This window comes from Durio zibethinus, chromosome 10, assembly GCF_047325235.1.
Source record: "Durio zibethinus cultivar Kanyao isolate XHJ-2024 chromosome 10, ASM4732523v1, whole genome shotgun sequence".
NCBI classification, from domain to species: Eukaryota; Viridiplantae; Streptophyta; class Magnoliopsida; order Malvales; family Malvaceae; genus Durio; species Durio zibethinus.
In genome coordinates this window covers 7,540,832-7,561,678 of record NC_143171.1, presented here as the reverse complement: position 1 = coordinate 7,561,678, position 20,847 = coordinate 7,540,832, and the positions used below count along the sequence as shown (strand labels likewise).

The following is a 20,847-nucleotide window of genomic DNA, read 5'->3' as shown; positions in this document are numbered from 1 at the left end:
AAAGAGAAGGGCAAAACTTTGAGTCCCGATCTACGTCGATCGAAATTGTTTCTGGTGAAAAGAACACCAAATCTAAAAAGAAGACAAAGAAATGAAGCTTCTGGCTATTTTGGAAGCTTTTTAGTGCCGACGATCGACGACCGACGGTAAAGCATGACGGTCGACATGACGGACTGCTACCAACTGATTCGTCTAAAGAGAAAAGCTCTGAGAAAGGGGAGAAAAAAATGAGAGAAATTTTTTTTTAGCTTTTATAGAAGACTGGGACTCAAAACGACGTCGTTTAAGGAAAAGGCTGAAACGATATCGTTTTGTTGAAGGAGAGGATCCGTGGGTGAACTCGGATCTGACTCGGTATCCGCGCAAACTGACCCATCGACTCGACACCCCTTAACCCTAAGCCTCTTCGATCTAACTGAACTGACTTTAATCGCCTCTGCCCCGAATCGCTAGACCGAACCGAACTACGTTGATCGGACCGTTGACTGGTTCGGTTCAGGTTTTTTTTTTTGAATTTTTTTAAAAATATTATTTTTGTTATTTTAAATTTTATTATTAATATTTATGCATGTTAAAATGTTTAAATTTGCTAGATTAAATTTTTGTTGTTTTATAATAATTAATAAAAATAAATAATGAGATATATAGTAAAATTTTGTGATATTTTTATTAATAAATCTTATAAAATAATATAAATTAATAAAAAGTGTAAGAAAAAGGAATTTTTATCCAACGATGAGATTTGCAAGTATTTTGAGTAGTGATACCTACGAAATCTTTAGGTGAAATTTTTTTTTAAAATATTATAAGTGTATTGGAGTGTTTATAAAAAAGTTTTTAATACAATAAAAAATTCTCTTTTTCTTAGTAAAAAATAAATAATAAAAATTAACTAATAAATTAAGAATAAGAAATAAAAGTGAGGAAAGAGGAAATATTATCTGAGAATAAGTTTCTAAAAGTATTTCGAGTAGCGATGCTTTACAAAATCCCTAGGTGAGAAGATATTTTTTAAAATATTATCAGTGTATTAGAATATTTATAAAAAATCTTTAATATAATAAGAATTCCTCTTTTTTTTCAAGTTTTTAATTGAAAATATTAATAAAATTTCTAAACAAAAATAAAATGTGTGTATTGACGTATTATCATTTGTATTGCATGCATTGCATAGTTCTTTTGCGAAAAATAAATTTGAGCTTTCGAGAATGAGATTCTAAGGTATTTCAAGAAGCAATGTCTAAAAAATTTCTAAATGAGAAAAAATTCTTATAATGTTACCAACATACTAAAATATTTTAAAAATTATTTTGATAAAAAAGTTATAATTTATTTTTCTCGAATAAAATTAAAGCACAAAATAATTAAAAAATTTTTTCCAACAAATAAAAAATAAAAAAAAAATTTTTCAAACACAAAAAATATGACTATTTTTTAATCAAAATTAAAGGATAACACGTAGTTAAGTGGTATCATTTTTAAACGGACGCTGTGGAGGCGCTAATCATTTCTCACGCATAATTAACTCCCGAATCCAGACTGTTCGTAGACCATAAAATTAGTTTTTTTAATAAATTTTAATTAATTTTAAAATTTTATTAAAATGATAAATTTTAATAGGTGGTCAATCGCACCTAACCAAAAAAGATTGGTAACAACCTTTTTTTTTTATTTTTTTTAAATTCGTCAGGCGGACACAAAACTGTTACGACAATTTATATAAAACTCATAATATTATTATATAATTTTTTATTATGATTAAATAATTATAATATTATAATAAAAAGAATTATAGGTAAATGAATCCTTATAAAACATGCCTCTGCCAATAAATTTTAACTTCTAATTGTATTTTTTGAAAATTTGATAATTTTAAATATGATAAAAAATTATATTAATAATATTATTTAAAAATTTAATAAAAATTTAATAAAAATTATATATAAATTTAATAAAAATAAAAAATATATTTTATTATTTCATATCAATATGAATTATAATATAATAATTTTTATATTTTATATATATTTTAAAAAAATAAATATGACACATATACAAAAGTTATCAAAATTTTTTCTCGCTTTTCTTTTCTTCATGCTTTACCTAATTTTGTTGAAGAGAGTTATCTATGGTGTCAATTGTCAACTTCTTTGTAATCCTAGTTTAATAAAAAAAACTGCTAAGCTCATAAGAAAAAAGAAAGAAAAAGTTATCTATGGCGTCAATTGTCAACTTCCTTGTAATCCTAGTTTAATAAAAAAACTTGCTAAGCTCATAAGAAAAAAGAAAGAAAAAAAGGTCCCACCGAGATTTGAACTCGGGTTACTGGATTCAGAGTCCAATGTCCTGACCACTAGACCATGGGACCGGAGTTATTTTAGGCATCACAAATATAATAATTGGATCTACCAAATGGAAAAAATAGTGAAAATGACAAAACAATAGTTTTTCTTATCTCTTTCAAAAGTTGTCGTAAGGGTCCCACGTCAACCGCCTGATTGGCAGATTCCTTGTAGTCGAAAGAATCTATGCTCACTAAAAATGTTTTTGGTGAAGTTGCGAAACCGGCGGTTATGGAGATGTGGCGGAGGGGCTTTAGCAGCAGCTTCAAGGCTGCCACGCAAGCACTAAAGGAGAAGAAATGGGACGCATTGGTGATCGGCGGTGGGCATAATGGGTTGACAGCCGCGGCTTACTTGGCTCGTGGCGGCCTGTCCGTTGCCGTGCTCGAGCGACGCCACGTCATCGGTGGGGCAGCCGTAACCGAAGAACTTATTCCTGGGTTCAAATTCTCTCGCTGTAGTTACCTCCAAAGCCTCCTCCGCCCCTCCGTTATCAGGTGTGTGACACTTATTTTTCCGTTTTGAAAACTAGTAAACAAGAAACTTTAACTTTTGTTTTTGTTTTTGTTTTTGTTTTTTTTTATTTTTGTTAATAATATGGGTTTTTTGGTGTGGCAATGAAATTGAAGAGAGCTAGAATTAAAGAGGCATGGCTTGAAGTTATTGAAGCCGACGGCGACGACGTTTACGCCTTGTCTCGATGGGCGTTACCTGCTATTGGGACACGATGATCAACATAATTACTTGGAGATATCAAAGTTTTCAAAACGTGATGCGGATGCTTATCCAAGGTGTTCGTTTTTTTTTTTTTTTTTTTAAAGTTGTTTTCCAGTTTCTCTAATTAAATTCAATTTTAATTTTTTTAGAAAATTAAATGTAAATTCCTTAATACATTTTTAGTATTTCAAATTCTCTAATTTTCAATTTTAAGTATTAATTGTCCACAGATATGAAAACCAGCTATATAAATTCTGTAAATTGATGGACTTTCTTTTGGATTCACGGACTCCTGAAACCTTGCACTGGGATTCAACCTTTACTGATCGGCTGCGGGATAAGTTAGAGAAATCAGCGTTTTGGGTTCGCTGCCTGAGGCATATTTTGGATTTGGGGCAAAAGGATATGGTGTAAGTCATATTGATCTTTCTTGTGGATAAGTATAGATAGTAATTTTCTCATAATTTTATTGTAGTTTCCTAATTTATGTTCCAATATTTTCGCAGAGACTTTGTTGACCTTTTATTGTCCCCTACATCAAAGGTTCTAAATAAGTGGTTCGAGGTCATAATTATCCTAGTTACTTTCTTTTACTTCACGAGAGATGATATATCCTGCTTAATGCTTGAGATGATGAAATTAGTGCTTGATTGTTTGTCAAAGTCTACATGTGCCAACTGAAAGCTTCTAGTTAGTTGAAGTTATGATATCAGGCCCAAAACTGTTTTGGTGGTTTTCAATAGTTGATGACTTGATTAAAATCAATTGCTGAGCTCAGAATAAAAATGTCAACCGGCCAACCCCAGATCTATTCCTGCATTTGTTTGTTATGACCACAAGTCTGGCTTTCGTTAATGCTCATAGTCCTTACTCCTTATATCCTTAAATGGTATATGCATACCATTTCAAGCTTTGATAACTAGCAATCTACGTGGCTAAGGTCCTTAATTAATGTATGTTTCAAACTTGAGATGGAACAATTAGCATTTGGTTTTTAAATGAATTAGGAAACTTTGTGGTGTAAAAGTTACATTTGGGTTATGAATTTATAATCTTACATAACTGAGCTAAGTGATTGACTATTAGTTTTTTAATCAAGAAACTTAACGTTGATGCCAAGAATGATTTTTATCATCTTATGGGTTGTTTGGGTTTTGGCAGAGTAATATACTGAAGGCAGTGCTTGCTGGAGATGCTATTGTCGGAAGTATGGTAAGACCTTCATACTTATTAATGGTTGCAAGTATATCTTGACATTTCCTGTTAGACAGATAATGGTAGAAAATTAAAAGTGAATTGGAAATCTTCTGTGTTTAGATCATATCAGTAAATAATAATGCCCCATTCTTTAATGGACTGAAAGTAATTCTACATGCTAGTTTTATATCTATATCCTGATTTAGCCACCAGGATTTCCACCCTCTTCTGAAGGGGCTTTTGAATCTACATGATAGCATGATCCAGTGACCTTGGGCATTAATAATTGTTATTTTCAATTGTTTTCCTGTAGGCAAGTATTCATACTCCTGGGAGTGGATATGTTCTACTGCATCATGTGATGGGTGAAACTGATGGTGATCGTAACATATGGTCGTGAGTATCTCAGAGGCAAATTTAGTCAGTGGACGGATAACCAATTTGGTCATCTAGAAAAATGAAAAGACTACTAATTACACCAAGCTTGGGTTGAATTGAATTCCTCCTTTTAATTTGTGGAATAAAATTGAGATTGCAGTCTCTTTTCATCAATGCCCTCATAGGTTAGATCATTTATGGTAGAATGCATGATTGATGACATTGTTTTGCATGATACTATTTAGATTAATAACAAAGTACTTTCTGTTTGATGGTAACTATTGGGATGCTATTGAAGAAATTCTCCTGGTTTATGTCCTGCTCACCGTAGAGTAGGCTTAACTCAATGCACTCAACATGTGCTGTAGGCATGTTGAAGGCGGGATGGGCTCCATATCCATTGCCATAAGTAATGCTGCTATTGAAGCTGGAGCTTCTATCATGACAAATGCAGAAGTATGCCTGCCCTTCTTTCATTGCATCAGAAAGTTGGAATTTATGACTCTACGACCTAACACAATTTCTCAATAGTTTTTCTCTTTTAATTTCTCTAAACTTCCCTAATGTATTATCGTCATTATTCTGTCGAACAAAGTGTCATTATTTCTTAATCTTCTTATGCAACTGGTAGGTGTAAAACACTTAAATTCTTAACTAAAATGGAATAACCTTTTTCTAGATTAATGTTGAGTATCCAACAAACTCATTGGCTTGTTCATGCCTTTCCAGTTATTCTATGGAATTGTTTACTTCTGGTTCTCCGCCAAGTTTCGTATCTCTTGCTGGTTTTCAATTCTTCATTTTGCTGTACAGGTGTCACAGTTAATGATTGGAGATTCTGGTACAGTAAAAGGGGTTAGTTCACTGCTTGGACTGACATAATGGATAAATCTGGAAGTGTTTATTCATAAGTAGATTACTCATTACCATATTGATAATCTAGGTGTTGCTAGCTGATGGGACAAGAGTACATTCTTCAGTTGTTCTATCAAATGCAACCCCTCACAAGACCTTCCTGGTATGATTTTCTAGTGTTAACATGTCTCCATGTCTGTTTCACGAATTGAAGAAGTATTGATTTAAAAGTTGATATGTTAAGAAGAGATGAGCATCGGAGAATTACACTGGTAAAAGATGAAAAGGAAGATTCCTATCAAATTGTTCTCCATGTCTTTTTGATGCAGGGGTTGGTTCCTCAAGATGTTCTCCCTGAAGATTTTCTTCGTGCTATCAAGTACTCTGACTATAACTCTGTAAGATCACTTCACTGTACGCTATCACATCTTTTAGAGATGGTACCATGGGTGAACCTACATTTATGCACACATTTCATTATTCTCATGTTGTAGAATACGAAATTTTTTATCCATCTTTCTGCTTGGTTGCCCTAGTTTGATGATGATTTCCGAATGAAAGTGACCAAAAAAACTTACTAGGCGAAGACTTCCTTATGCACACTTTTCCTAGTTTCTGTATTTGGAATTTATTCAAGAATCTAGATTTGCTAACACTGAATGGAACAGGGAACCACAAAAATCAATGTGGCTGTTGATAAATTGCCCCAGTTCCATTGTTGCAGATTAAATAATCCAGAAGTCGGTCCGCAGCATACAGCTACTATTCACATTGGTTCTGAAAGGTATACTAAATGTAATTGCTCAGATCTTTTTAATAAAAAAAGAGTTAATGTCCATATGCCGGACATACTCTTATGGTGAGGGAATTTTATTTCATGGTCTCTTTGTCACCTTACTGGCAATAATCTTGAAGCATTATGCTGTTAAAATAAGCACATACAAAGATGGTCTCATTAGTTTGACAGCTTGCCCTGGCTTCTACCTGCCTAGCTTTCAATAATATGGATTTTAGGTAGAAGCAATAATAACAATGCTTGTAGCAGGTCCACTTTGGTTAAATATTAAATCGTATCATTTTACATTGCCTCTTTCATTTCGGGGACTGGTAATGATCCTGTATACAGCTGCATTGAACTATTGTTTAAAGGCTAAACATTCTTAGCGGTGTCCATCTGCTTGTCTGAAGTTGCAACTTTATGTAATTTTTTAAACAGTATTATTGGCTTTTAGGGGATTACACCTTATAATGTTATGACTTCATCTTTTTGTTTTTTCCCCATTGTTCACTTGGCACTGTAAAAGCATGGACGATATAGGATCAGCTTGTCAAGATGCTTGGAATGGGTTACCTTCAAAACGGCCTGTTATGGAGATGACAATTCCTTCTTCATTGGACAAGACTGTTTCTCCACCTGGTATAGAGAACTTAATCTTTCTTCTGCGTTTCTCCATTCATAATGTGCTCAACTTTTTTAAATGATTTTCTCCTCCGGGTATAGCAAACTTAATCTTTCTTCTGCCTTTCTTCATTCATAATGTGCTCAACTTTTTTAAATGATTTTGTCTTTGAACCATGCCTCTATTGAAGTTACAATGGTAAATTCAATTTAAAATCTTTTAGACTTTTATCAAGAAAAAGTCAAAATTTTCCAATTGAAGTATTTGGATAATTTTTATTCATTTATTATATATTAAGATTTTGTGGCTATGGTTGAGCCATGTCAAGTTTCTGTGGTAACTCCAACAGAACCAGTCTGTTGGTTCAGAATTCATTTCCCCATAGCAAAGTTAGTTCAACAAAACATTCTATGAATTGATCAAGTCCAGTCTTCCTTTTTCTTTTACAAGAAGTGATTCCAAACTGAAAGTAGCAAATAAATGGAGATTGCATCTCAAACATCTTGAAAACAGGGGCTACAGTGATGAGAAAAGCAGACAGCCTGTAATTAGCAACCTGCCCATTTTCCCTAAAAACCTTTAAACAAACCTAGAAAAATTAGGATAACTTGTATGGTAAAGTTTAGTTGTATGCATATGGATTAGAGTTGGGCAAGAAGGATACTTTTTCTTTCTTTCTTTGGTGGGTTCAACCTGCAAAAGGGGGGGGGGGGGGGGGGGGGGTTATTGGAGAGAGACAACTTACAATTATCAATTGATATAGAAATTCAAGATATCGTAGATAAGTCATCTCCTCTCAGCTATTAAGTTATTTTATTTTATATCTACATGTTGCATTTGTCATTAACATTGGTGCATTTCCGTGTAGGAAAGCATGTGATTAGCTTGTTCACGCAATACACACCCTATAAACCCTCTGATGGTAGTTGGGAAAATCATACATACCGAGTAAGTTTCAGTTATTTAGTAACAGTATGTCTTTGTTCATGTCTAAGTTGTATAATAGCAAAATTACTGCTGTCTTGGTAGGAATCATATGCACAGAGATGCTTTAGCTTGATTGATGAATATGCCCCTGGCTTCAGCGCATCAGTTATTGGTTATGACATGCTCACACCACCTGATCTTGAAAGGGAATTTGGTCTAACGGGTATGTGTACCATTCAACTTTTCATGATGTACAATGAGAACTGAAAATTTGAATGCATGTACCTCTTTTAGCTACAATCTCATTCTTCTTTGGACCTAGGCTATAAAAGTGAATTTGGGATAGATTATCTGTTGACTATAATCTAAATGTTGAATTTTCTGTATCTTTTATGTATACATGGCAGGAGGAAACATTTTTCACGGTGCTATGGGATTGGATTCACTATTCTTGATGAGACCTGCAAAAGGATGGTAATTCTTTGACATTTGAGAGTAATTATCATATGGAATGATCCTACTGCAGAAAATTAGTTTGATTTCAGATATATCCACATCTTTGCTTGCGTTCAAAACTTTGTAACAAGAAGAAAGTTTACTTTCTTTACTTCAGGTCAGATTATAGGACACCGGTAAGAGGACTATATCTGTGTGGAAGTGGAGCACATCCTGGAGGCGGAGTGATGGGTGCACCTGGACGTAATGCTGCACGCATTGTCCTCCAGGATTTCAAGAAGCAGTTTTCTTAGGAATTTTCTAGTAGCTTAGTTTTCCGGGTCCTTCTTGTGTCAAACTTAGAATGAACAATTAAACTAAGCTTACAATTGACTGCTTATTCTCCCTGAACTCTGATACTATCAATTGGCACTTTATTCATTATGGAGCTCCTTGTGGCTCCAGCATCAATATATCTTCGCCTTACATATGATGCCAATGCCACTATGTTCCTTTAGTAGCCATCATTGATTGGTGTCGAGAGTTTGTTAACCTAGTTTTAGGTCTGAAATGGGGGTGACCGTTGAAAGCGGCTTGAGATGGCGATAAAGAGATACGGTTAGGTTTGCGGATAGTGAAAATTTTGGATAGGTTACGTGTTGGAGAGCTCGGAGAAAAATTCATTTTACTTGGTAGGGGAAAATTTTTAAACTTTTTTTTTTTATAAATGAAGAGATTTAAATCTTTGTCAATGCATTTATTTTTTGGGCTTTTGATGAGGGCTTGGGCCGTTTCTTCTTTGGGCTTGGTCCACTGATTTTCCCAAATTTTTATGCTTTGAACAGGCTTGCCCGACTGTTTCCGAGCGCCAGTGCCTGTTAATATTTTTTGGAATTGTTAAATGCGGAGATTCGCTTCCATTGAGCTGTCGGCTGAACCCACATGTCACCTTACTAAATAATAGTAGTAGCATCTAAAAACGGCAACGACTGACATGGATTTCGTTATCTTGATTTGATTCTCTTCCTGGTACCAGCATAAACCATACCAAACAAACATTTGCTACACCCGCATTCTCGTTTTTCAAAACAATTTTCAATCTCTCTCTCTCTATTTTTGGCCTCCAATCAATAAGCAGAAACAAGCTACCCCCTCCCCCTTGTAATAAGGCTTTGCCCCTCCCCTTGAAACCAAAAAAACCAAGCTCACTTCAGAGTTCAAAGCAATGTGGCGAAGGAGCTTGAGTAGTGGCAGTCAAGCGAGCGCCTTGCACGCGCTGAAGGGGAAGAATTGGGACGCGCTTGTGATCGGAGGTGGCCACAACGGCTTGACGGCGGCGGCTTACTTAGCTCGAGGTGGACTCTCGGTGGCCGTTCTAGAGCGACGCCACGTCATCGGTGGAGCGGCAGTGACCGAAGAACTCATCCCTGGCTTCAAGTTCTCTCGATGCAGTTACCTCCAGAGCCTCCTCCGTCCCTCCGTTATCAGGTTCTCAAAGCTCATTTTCCATTTTATACTACTATTTTATTTCATTTAGAACAATTTTTTTGGTTTTTTAGAGTAAATGAGTCGTTCTTCTTATTGTTCAATTGAGTTTGTTAGAGAACTAGAGTTAGCGAGACATGGATTGAAGTTGTTGAAGAGGAATCCATCGTCGTTTACGCCTTGTTCGGATGGAAGATATCTTTTATTAGGACCTGATAATGAGCTTAATCATTCTGAGATCTCCAAGTTCTCCAAACGCGATGCCGATGCTTATTCAAGGTACTTATCTATTTTGATCTCCTTTTAATCTGATTGATTTTCCTTTAAAATTTGAATTCCCTGCTTACATGTATCTATCATGTATGTATGTGATGTGTTTATGTATGTGTGTGAATAATGTTATTATTTCTTGTATGAAAACAAGATAATTATGAATCCTATTCGGAGATAAATTTGAATGGTAACTCTGTTTTTCTTTTTCTTTCTTTTCTTCAATAATCTGTTTTACTGTTTTTTGAATTTTATAGATATGAGAGCCAGTTAGAGAGGTTCTGTAAACTCATGGATCCACTTTTGGATTCACCGCCTCCTGAATCTTTGCAAGGTACTTCATCTTTTCAAGATCGCTTCAAGAATAAAGTACACATCTCAGCCTTTTGGACTTGTTTGCTGCACCAGGCTGCTTCCTTGGGGCAGAAAGACATGGTGTAAGATTTACTCTCCCTAAGTTGGAGTGGTTTCTGATGTTGTCAATGTTGCTTCACGTTATTATTGTAATAGAAAGTAGTTAGAAACTGGCTGACAGGATACTTTCTTCAGTCAAGTTCATACAAAGTAATTAACTAAGTAGCTGCTTGCACGTTTCAATTCTGGTCAGTAAGTCCAGTCCAGTGAAACCAGTCTAGGCCTTACATCATGTCTATTTATTTACTTTTACAGGGATTTTATGGATCTTTTATTGTCCCCGGCTTCAAAGGTTTTGAATAACTGGTTTGAGGTTGCTGTTTGATTCTTTAATTCCCTTTTTTTATCCTTTTAACTTCATGGATTAAAATGATCAGGAAGTTTGTTTTTATTTCCTTGCATGGCATAAGTGAAGTTGATTTATGGTGATTTCAGCATAGTTTTGTTTTATGAATATTTTGCCTTGTCTGAAACTAGTAACTTGAATAAAGTTTGAGACTGGTGGGATGCTCATTTTCTTTCTCTGTAGTAGCTAAAGGATCAGACATTACTGTATATGTGACAATTTATGCCAATTCATCAAAAAACATTCCATCTGAGACCAAAGAGTACTGATTTGGAGGTTTGAGTGAGATTTACGTTTTTATAGTTTTCCCTTTTAGTGAAAATTGTGGGTTCAGATCTTACCAGTTAGAAATAAATGTGTTATTATATAAAAGGGTTTAAAGTTAAATCAATTTACAGTTCTGTTGTTGGCTGTGATATGTACAGACAGATGTTCTGAAGGCAACCCTTGCAACAGATGCCGTGATAGGCAGTACGGTAAGAACTTTTAATAAAAGTGGTAAGACGCCTCAGTTTTGACATTTACATCAGTCTATATAATCAGTCATGAGAGGGACATATTCTATACCTTAAACATGCCGTGAAATTTACCAAGCAGTTTTTTTTTTTTTTTCTTTGTTTTCAGAGAAGACTGATATGGTGGTGGTTGTTATCAAAATGGTTCAAAGGATGAATAAATGAACAGTTTTTTTCTTTGGCTACATTTTAAACCTTAGTAGATCATTTGACTTCTACTTTAATTTGTACTGCAGGCTAATGTTTGCACACCAGGGAGTGGATATGTTCTGCTACATCATGTGATGGGAGAAACTAACGGTGATCGCGGAATTTGGTCGTATGTATATTATTGCTGAATTTGTCTATTAAGTTGGGCATCAGCAACATAGCAAGCCTTGAATTGGTCCATTATCCTTCTCCTATTCTTTAGAATATATGAATGTATTTTTTCTAACAGCCACATGCTACTTTATATGTCTTGACTCAAGAACCATTGAAAGAAAAACTCAGTAAGAAAATTTTGTGATTCTAGTCTAACCAACTCACATTGGTAAGATTACTTGACTACAAAATTTGGGGTAGCTAAGTTTTGCATCCACTATAAAGATTTGTTTTGCCTTATCTTCTTTTTCTTTTCTCAGTAAGTTAGCCATAGTATCTATAACATAATGAGAGAAGTGGTGCTAATGTTTAAAGTGGCATTGGCTATTGTGGTATTTTTTTACTTTTAGATGTATTCAAGTTGATGGAACTTACAAATCTAGGAGCGTATAACCACAGAACTTTCAGTGCATCCTCTATCCTAAAGAAACAAAATGGTGGAGAATATTAGGCATTCAATTGATGCTTTCCAGTGATTAATCTGAACTTGCTTCTAACTTTTCTGCAATATCATCTAAATTGTTCATGTTGTCTGTAGAATGAGCCTTTTGTTTCTTCTTGTGTAACCAAAAGTAGTGTGATCATGATGCTCCTAATAAACTTTCTGAATTACAATCCAAAATTGAGATTTCATACTGTTTCCTCCTTACCAAGTGATGCCAGTGTGTATTTCATTTTGGCAATTAGGGTCCATGCCAGGTAACCCTTTCTTATGTCAAAATTCTGTTGGAATCCATGCTACTATGGTCCACAATGAATACTCAATTTCCGATTTCTGTTCAATATTTGTTATGCACTTATATACTATGGTGACTCATCCCCTCGTTGGGCTTTGTTCTTGTCCTGTTCAAGTTAACATTTATTCCAGTGAGCCAAAATGTTTTTTTAAATTATGCTAATGCACTATATCATGATAACAATTTTGTAGATATGTTGAAGGTGGAATGGGGTCAGTATCCATGGCTATCGGGCATGCTGCTAAGGAGGCTGGGGCTCATATTGTCACAAGTGCAGAGGTATAGTTGTCTGAATCACTTCTCTAGCTTTCAAATTTCTCCTTCCTCCTTATGACTGAATGGAACTTATTTTATGAAGTTTTATTTTGATGCCTTATTTGATTGTACAAATACATTGAATCACGAGATCCTTTGCTTTTTTCATGCTAAATTGCTATGTCTTGGTCAAATTGATTTCACCTTCCACTGTCCCAATATGAAGCAAAGACCTGGAAATTGGTTACTTTCACGCAAGTCACCATATATCATGCAATTTGTGGAGGATTTCCTTCTCCTTTTTAACTACCATTTTAATTCTTTAATTTATTTTTGATGTTTACACTTTTTTTAGGAGAATGCATGTTGGCAAATGATGTGGATTCTGGGTTTAAACTTGACATATGGTCAATATTATCTTGAGTTCTTGACTAACTGATAAAAGGCAGGAGAACTTTATGCTTCTATTCTCACCTTCGCTATACTGGTTATTGTATTGTCAAGGTTTCACAGCTGGTAGTTGAGGACTCGGGCAAAGTGAATGGGGTTAGTTTTACTGCCTCTGTTTCTGCAATGCAACAGATCTTTAAGCTTGAATCAAACTAATTAGATGCTGTAAACATGACTAACTTGTTTAGGTGTTGCTGGCTGATGGTACACGAGTGCATTCTTCAAGCATTTTATCAAATGCAACTCCTTATAAAACTTTCATGGTAAAAATTTTAGTGAAGCTTATTCAATTGTGTTGCTGAAAGAAGCAGAAAATTGGTGTTGTCAACATAAAGTAGAAAGCAGCCTGTCTACTTTACTATGCTTTTAAAGCATACTTTTATTTGATTATTTGCTATCTTTGAAAATCTGTTGCAGGAATTTGTGCCTAAAAATGTTCTTTCTGATGATTTCACTCGTTCCATTAAGTACTCTGATTATAGCTCTGTAAGAACCTGTCTTATATTCTTGTATTCCATTGCAGCTTTATTAAATGGATTTTGTTCTCTGTCACTTAATCAGCTATGGAATTGCTGGCCAAACAAGCAATCGGCTATACTATTACAATTTTTAATACTTAGTAAGCTTGGATATAGATCAATATATATATGCTGATAAAGAATATTTACAATGTGCACCTCCATAAGTGTAAAATACACTGTAATTTATGCTTAGAAACCGTGATAGTGTCATGAGTTCTTTCTCTTGACAATTACCAAATGTGCCATCGAGCAATAGTTGCAAAATATAGTAATACTGCCAGGTGCTAAACATTTTTCGGTGTCATTTATTGAAACAGGGAACTACAAAAATAAACTTAGCTGTTGATAAATTGCCTGAGTTTCATTGTTGCAAGTCAATTTATCCTGGTTCAGGTCCTCAGCACACTGGTACCATTCATATTGGTTCTGAGAGGTATGCTACTACCCCTTAAGCTTGTTTTTAAATGCTCCAACTAAATTTGAAGCCTCCAACTAGAAATTCGTTCTCACCTTTCAAGTCCAGGCTGAGTGCCATGTAGATGCATGTCATAATAGTGGCTTCTTTTAGAACTGTTACCATAAAGTGTGCTAAGGAAACAGAACATTGGATCCATTGACAAATGAAAGGCAGATAATAATAATCTATGTGGCACAAAACAATAGGAGTCAGATCACATTTGCAGATAGAGATGCCAAGATCGAAGAAGTTTACCACTTGGCAATTGGCATCATAATCTAACTTGCTATTCTGTCTCACAAGCTTAAATCATTATTAGATGTTATATGTATTGTCTGATGATGCACATCTATTTGTCACTCTTAAACTGGACCTCCAAACTTAATGATCCTGGCAATTGTCATCCTAACTCTTATCATTACATTTACCATATCTTCTCTATGTTTAGTGTTTAGAACCCAAGCTTAAAGATATCTGATGCCTACTTTTATTTGTTCTGTCGCTTTTTTCAGCATGGAGGAGATTGATTCAGCCTGTCTAGATGCAGTTAATGGATTGCCGTCAAGAAGGCCAGTCATTGAAATGACAATTCCATCCGTACTGGACAAGACAATTTCTCCACCTGGTACCCACTTTTGGCATCTTTCTATCTGCATATTGTTGGATCCTTTTCTTCTCTCTCTCTCTCTTTCTCCCTTTATTTTCATTCTGAGCTTTGATGATATTTTTCTACTAAAAGTGAGATTAGGAATTAAGTTAAAGAAAGAATTATTCCTTTATACTGTCTATAAGCTTCATGCCAAAAGCGTCTTCTTCTCATCTACAACTTCTCTTTGTTTTGTATTTTGAACTAATGATTTTTATGTTAGACCACAATCACTCTATTTCTTAACTGTGGAAATCTAATCTTTATTATTACTTGATTAGTTGATTTTATCTATTTTAGTTAAGTCTTTTTAGAATAAGAAGTGATTTGGGTAATTACACCAAATCCATTAGATATTTTCCTATTATGTGTAGAGAATAAATTACTCCTTTGATTAGCTGTTTTAATGCATGAAAATCTTGGGTTTTAAAGCTGAGAATATTCAGTGTTTAGCCTATATATTTTCATGCAATTCTAGCATTGCAATAAGAAAAATATAGAAGAAGAAAATAGTTTTATTTTAGAGATTTCTTCATGGTATCAGAGCATGATCTGAACTTTTGAAAATTTTCACTCTAAATCCAACATTGCCAGTGGAATGGAGAGCCCGACGTTGGAGGTTACCTCTAACTTCGGAGCTAGCGTTTCTCAATCACTACAGAACATTACTACTCCTATTCGAACAGGTTATTTAGCACAAAAAGGTAATTTTCTAAGTGACTTGAGTGTAAAACTAGAGAAATCAAATTTATGGATTGTGGATTTAAAAGCTTCAGACCATATGACAGGGGATGCATCTGTATTTAGTAAATACAACCCATGTCATGAAAACTTTAGAGTTCGAATTGCTGATGGGTTACTTTCAAAAGTAACTGGTACAGGTTCTGTTATTATTTCCAAAGGATAACACTTGAATCTGTTTGTTCCAAATCTAAGTTGCAATCTACTATCTATAAGCAAATTTACAGGAGACCTTAAGTGTGTTACTAAATATCTTTCAAATATGTGTGAATTTTAGGATTTGGATTCGGGGAAAATGATTGTCAATGCTAAGATATATGTAGGACTCTATATCCTAAGAACTAATGATTCTGAAAGACAATATCAAAAGACCTCTTGTGTGGCTTCATCTTCCAATAATAATAAAAATAGTACTATTATGTTGTGGCACTATCGGTTAGGTCATCCAAATTTTTTTACCTCAAAAGGTTATTTCCTTCAATCAAAATCTTAACAACTTTTAGTGTGAAGTCTGCCAACTATCCAAACATTCTCGTACCACATATCCTGATTAGCCTTACAAACCATCCTATCCTTTTTCAATGATACACAGTGACATTTAGGGACCCTCCAGAGTAAATACCATTACTGGCTCTAAATGGTTTGTCACATTTACAGAGTTGGGTATTCCTTATGAAGGAAAAATCAGAAGTGGGCCAGCTATTCCAAAACTTCAACAATATGATTCAAACTCAATTCAAAACCAAAATCCAAGTGTTGAGAACCAACAATGGGAAAGAATACTACAATTCAATTCTTGGATCATATCTAATGAAACATGGAATAATTCATCAAAGCTCATGTGTCGACACTTTTCAATAGAATGGCGTTGCTGAAAGAAAGAATTGACATTTGTTGGAAGTTGCAAAATCCCTCATGATGGCTGCCCATGTACCTAAGCATTTTTTGGGTGAGGCTATTCTTATTGCTACATATCTTATAAACAAAATGACTACTCGAGTCTTGAAATTTCAAAGCCCTTGCCAATCCTTTCTCACTTCTTATCCTGACCTTCGAATCATCTTGTCTATTCCTATTAAAGTGTTTGGATACACTGCATTTGTTCTTACCAACCAACAAAACTGAAGCAAATTAGATCCCAAATATATCAAATGCATATTTCTTGGATACTCTCCGAATCGAAAAAGATACAAATGTTGCTCACTAGTAACAAAGAAATTCTACCATTCTATGAATGTTACCTTTTTTGAAAATCAATCTTACTTTTCCAAATTTTTCATTCAGGGGGAGAATCCAATCACATGGGAATATCAGTTTTGGGAAGATCCTATTACCGAACCACCAAACACTTTTCAAACTCCTTTTCACGTCCAAAATATCCAACTAGATCTTCCAAGCCCAAAGTCTAGACAAGGGAAAACAAACAAAGAATTGATTATCTATTCAAGAAGACAAAAAACTCAGACGGATATAAGAGAATGTACACCTTCAAAGCAAAACCAAGAATTTGAACCGATTCCAGAGATACTTGAAACCAACACAAGCAACACTCTTATTGAACTTGATTCAATTGAATTTTTTTATGATCTTGATCAACCGATTGCTCTAAGGAAAGGTGTGAGATAATGTACTCAACACCCAATCTGTAATGTGGTTTGTTATGAAGGTTTATCACCCAGTTATTGGGCTTTTGTTACCACACTAAACAATTTGCAGATTCCCAATAATATTTATGAAGCACTCATGCAACAAAAATAGAAGATGGCTGTTTTGGAAGAAATCAAGGCCCTAGGAAAGAACAAAACATGAGAGATTTCAGAACTACCAAAAAGGAAAAATCCAATTGTGTGCAAATGGATTTGTACTGTCAAGCACAATGCAGATGGAAGTATTAACAGATTCAAAGCTCGCCTTGTTGCAAAAGGATTTACTCAATCTTATGGTGTTGACTATGAGGAGACATATGCTCCAGTTGCTAAATTTAATTCAATTCGAGTGTTATTATCATTGGCAGCAAATCTAAATCGGCCACTCCATTAACTAGATGTCAAAAATGCATTTCTTAATGGCAACCTAGAAGAAGAAGTTTACATGAAAATCCCTTAAGGATTCAAAACCTATGACAATTTTGCCAAGGTATGTAAGCTTCAGAAGTCTTTATATGGTCTCAAACAATCCTCACGTGCATGGTTTGATAGACTAACAAAAGTGGTAAAGAAGTATGGTTGTTCACAATGCCAGACCGATCACACCATGTTTGCCAAACATTCACCTAAAGGAAAAATAGTCATTCTTATTGTCTATGTGAATGACATTATTCTTATTGGAGACTATGTGGAAGAAATTAGCAACCTAAATAACCTTCTAGCCAAAGAATTTGAAATCAAAGATTTGGGACATCTCAAATATTTTCTTGGCATGGAGGTAGCTCGCTTAAGGAATGGCATCTTTGTTTCACAACGTAAGTTTGTCCTAGACTTACTTAAGGAAACTGGAATGTTTGAATGTAAACCTGCTGATACCCCTGTGGACACAATGAATAAGTTAGGAATGGAAGAAGGAAGTCCACCAACAGATAAGGGTAGATATCAAAAACCTGTTGGGAAACTCATCTACCTCTCTCATACAAGACCACATATTGGCTTTTCAGTTAGCATGGTAAGTAGATTCATGAAAAACCCAACCAAGTAACACTTGAGGGCTGTGTATCAAATCTTATAGTACCTAAAGCAGAGTCTTGGCAAAGGGTTAGTTTTTTAGAAGATATCACATCGAAATGTTAAAATTTACACTGTTGCTGATTGGGCTCGATCTGTTATTGACCGAAGATCAACTACTGGTTATTGTTCCTACGAGTGGGGAAATTTGGTTACTTAGTGAAGCAAGAAGTAATCTGTGGTGGCTGGAAGTAGTGCGGAAGTTGAGTTTAGAGCTATGTCTCATGGCATATGTGAGGGAATTTGGCTGAAAAGATTGATAGGAGAGTTAAAGGTCTTGGCAGAAGAAACCATGAAGATATTCTGCGATAACAAAGCTGCCATGGGACTAAACATGTGGAGATTGATTGTCACTTCATCAAAGAGAAGATAAGAGTAAGGAATTGTTAGATTAGTTTATACTCCCACATGCCTCTAAAATGCAAACATACTAAAGCTCTCTCTCAAAACAACTTTGAGAATCTAAAGTTCAAGCTGGGCATGATTGACATCTACCACATAGCTTGAGGGGGAGTGTGGAAATCTAATCTTCATTATTACTTGATTAGTTGATTTTATTTATTTCAGTTAGGTCTTTTTAGAATAAGAAGTGATTTGGGTAATTACATCAAATCCATAAATTACTCATTTGATTAGCTGTTTTAATGCATGAAAATATTGGGTTTTAAAGCTGAAAATATTCGGTCTTTAACCTATATATTTTCATGCAATTCTAGTATTGTAATAAGAAAAATATAGAAGAATAAAATAGTTTTATTCTAGAGATCTTTTCAGTAACGTTAATTGTGCTAGTTTACTGATAATCCAGGTTGAATGGGGCTATTTTTCATTATGGGTATAAGAATCATATCTTAAACAAAACATAAGATTTATCTTATATCAGAAGTCAACTTGGAAGCTAAAAGAATCTAATAATTTTGTTGCCAATCTATGTCAACTGTCAAATGTCCGCAGATCACAGTGAAGTCTTAGAAATATACCATCTTCAGGATATACTGTTTGGTTACTTTTCCCTCTTATGAATATATAATAAATATTCCCTTGTAGCAAATGCTCCTTGCAAGATTAAACTGACAAGCTGCTAAAACTTGTCATTGAAGTCTATTTGCATGATAACCATTCAGGATTTATGCAGTATGTTTCATTTTGCTTTCATATAATGTATTCGTGTTTGTTTATCCTTACATAATCATTCTGCTTTGATGTATCAGCATGTGAAGCATCACCTGTTTCAGATTTATTGCTTATAAATTGACGGAATCTTACCTATTTTCATAGGTAAGCATGTCATTAACTTGTTCATCCAATACACCCCTTATAAACCGTTGGATGGCAGCTGGGGTGATCCATCGTACAGGGTGAGTAAAATTTTATCCAAGTCTCTCCCAAGCATAGGTAGGATGTATATCATTGAGGAATTTTCAGAACTTGTTCTCATTGGTAATCTTTTATTTACTATTTAGCTGCTATTGGTGGGCAACGGTTGAGTGCAGGAATCATTGCCCCATTGCTGACCATTCCTTCATAATTTTATGTTTATATTGTAGGAATCATTTGCGCAAAGATGTTTCACCTTGATTGATGAATATGCTCCGGGGTTCAGCTCATCTATAATTGGCTACGATATGCTAACTCCTCCTGACCTTGAAAGGGAAATTGGCTTGACAGGTACTTTATATCCATAATTCTGTTTCTGTACCGTAATTGGACAAAACTGCTATTCTGATGCTGATATTTATCATTTCTGAATCGAAAGTATTGCTTAGGATGAATAAAGAATGGTTTTCAAACCTAAACTTTCTTTCCTGCTTTTGTTCAACTTCACTAATCATTTTTACTCAAGACTCGCATTCAAGGTCAGGAAGAAAGTATTGCTTGTAATTTGCCCATTTTCATAGAATTCCATTTCCACATTTTTTTCTTCTATCAAGGGCATGGTATTCAACTTTAGTCTTCTGAATGTCAATACTATCATCGTCGTTTGTTTGTTTTATGTTTTAACCTGAAGCCGAAAGCATTGAATTTTAAATCCCTCGCTTTCATTGTCATTAGGAGGAAACATCTTTCATGGTGCCATGGGATTAGATTCTATTTTTCTTATGCGACCTGTTAAGGGATGGTAAGTCTGATTACTCACTTTTCCTTTTATCATTACAAGAGTACATGTTTAAATTTATCCAAATTTCTTTATATTATTGTTATTATTATTATCACAAAATCGTGGATGCAGGTCGAGTTATAGGACTCCGTTGCCAGGCCTTTACTTGTGCGGGAGTGGTGCCCATCCAGGGGGTGGTGTGATGGGCGCACCCGGCCGCAATGCGGCGCAGATAGTTCTTCAAGATTTCAAGAAAAAACTGAATTGATTTTCAGAAATTAGCTCTGCTGTTTTTCATTATGCTGTCGGAAATAATATCCTTTGGAAAATTCAGATCAAATCACATTCATCCTCGCTTTAAACGAATCAATGATGTTGAATTAAATTTACGTCCTTATGTCATTGTCGCTTATAAAGCTGAATCATTACTAGAATATATTTATCATGAATCTAACATTTTAAAATTGAAACAATATTGTTTATCTCTCTTTCTCTCTCTTTGTGTGTGTGTGTGGATATATATATATTAAAACTGGTAATTTAATTAATAATAATTATATAATTTTAATTTTTAATTAAAA

The 20,847-nt window shown here is 34.6% G+C and overlaps 2 protein-coding genes and 1 non-coding gene across 10 annotated transcripts; 2 read left to right on the top strand and 1 right to left on the bottom strand.

Annotated features, from left to right (window-relative positions):
- Positions 1-2,296: 2,296 nt before the first annotated feature.
- Positions 2,297-2,368, bottom strand: TRNAQ-CUG (transfer RNA glutamine (anticodon CUG)). Its single transcript has one exon. It is a non-coding gene; the product is annotated as a tRNA-Gln (tRNA).
- A 198-nt stretch (positions 2,369-2,566) lies between these two features.
- On the top strand, positions 2,567-9,235 carry LOC111293023 (uncharacterized). 6 transcript variants are annotated; one of them, XR_016345705.1, is made up of 16 exons: positions 2,567-2,839; positions 2,972-3,133; positions 3,290-3,469; positions 3,566-3,623; positions 4,221-4,271; positions 4,570-4,652; positions 5,003-5,090; positions 5,364-5,489; positions 5,578-5,652; positions 5,819-5,887; positions 6,158-6,273; positions 6,794-6,906; positions 7,763-7,837; positions 7,919-8,039; positions 8,224-8,290; positions 9,097-9,235. XR_016345705.1 is itself a non-coding variant. In XM_089766648.1 (16 exons), the coding sequence occupies exons 1-16, from the start codon at positions 2,574-2,576 to the stop codon at positions 9,131-9,133; spliced, it is 1,692 nt and encodes a 563-aa protein (XP_089622774.1). In that variant the 5' UTR covers positions 2,567-2,573; the 3' UTR covers positions 9,134-9,235. The 6 variants fall into 6 exon arrangements, 4 of the variants coding, with proteins under 4 accessions (XP_089622774.1, XP_022741456.2, XP_089622773.1 ...); XR_016345704.1 differs by lacking the exon at positions 9,097-9,235 and adding an exon at positions 8,430-8,741; XM_089766648.1 differs by having other exon boundaries at positions 7,758-7,837.
- A 241-nt stretch (positions 9,236-9,476) lies between these two features.
- LOC111293024 (FAD/NAD(P)-binding oxidoreductase family protein) lies at positions 9,477-20,752 on the top strand. Of its 3 annotated transcripts, none has more exons than XM_022885722.2 (16): positions 9,477-9,739; positions 9,854-10,015; positions 10,264-10,443; positions 10,676-10,733; positions 11,192-11,242; positions 11,518-11,600; positions 12,573-12,660; positions 13,141-13,182; positions 13,275-13,349; positions 13,504-13,572; positions 13,925-14,040; positions 14,577-14,689; positions 19,447-19,526; positions 19,716-19,836; positions 20,221-20,287; positions 20,399-20,752. In XM_022885722.2, exons 1-16 carry the CDS (start codon positions 9,477-9,479, stop codon positions 20,532-20,534), a joined length of 1,704 nt encoding a protein of 567 aa, XP_022741457.1. In that variant the 3' UTR covers positions 20,535-20,752. The 3 variants fall into 3 exon arrangements, with proteins under 3 accessions (XP_022741457.1, XP_089622776.1, XP_089622777.1); XM_089766651.1 differs by having other exon boundaries at positions 9,607-9,739; positions 9,846-10,015; XM_089766650.1 differs by lacking the exon at positions 11,192-11,242.
- Positions 20,753-20,847: the final 95 nt, after the last annotated feature.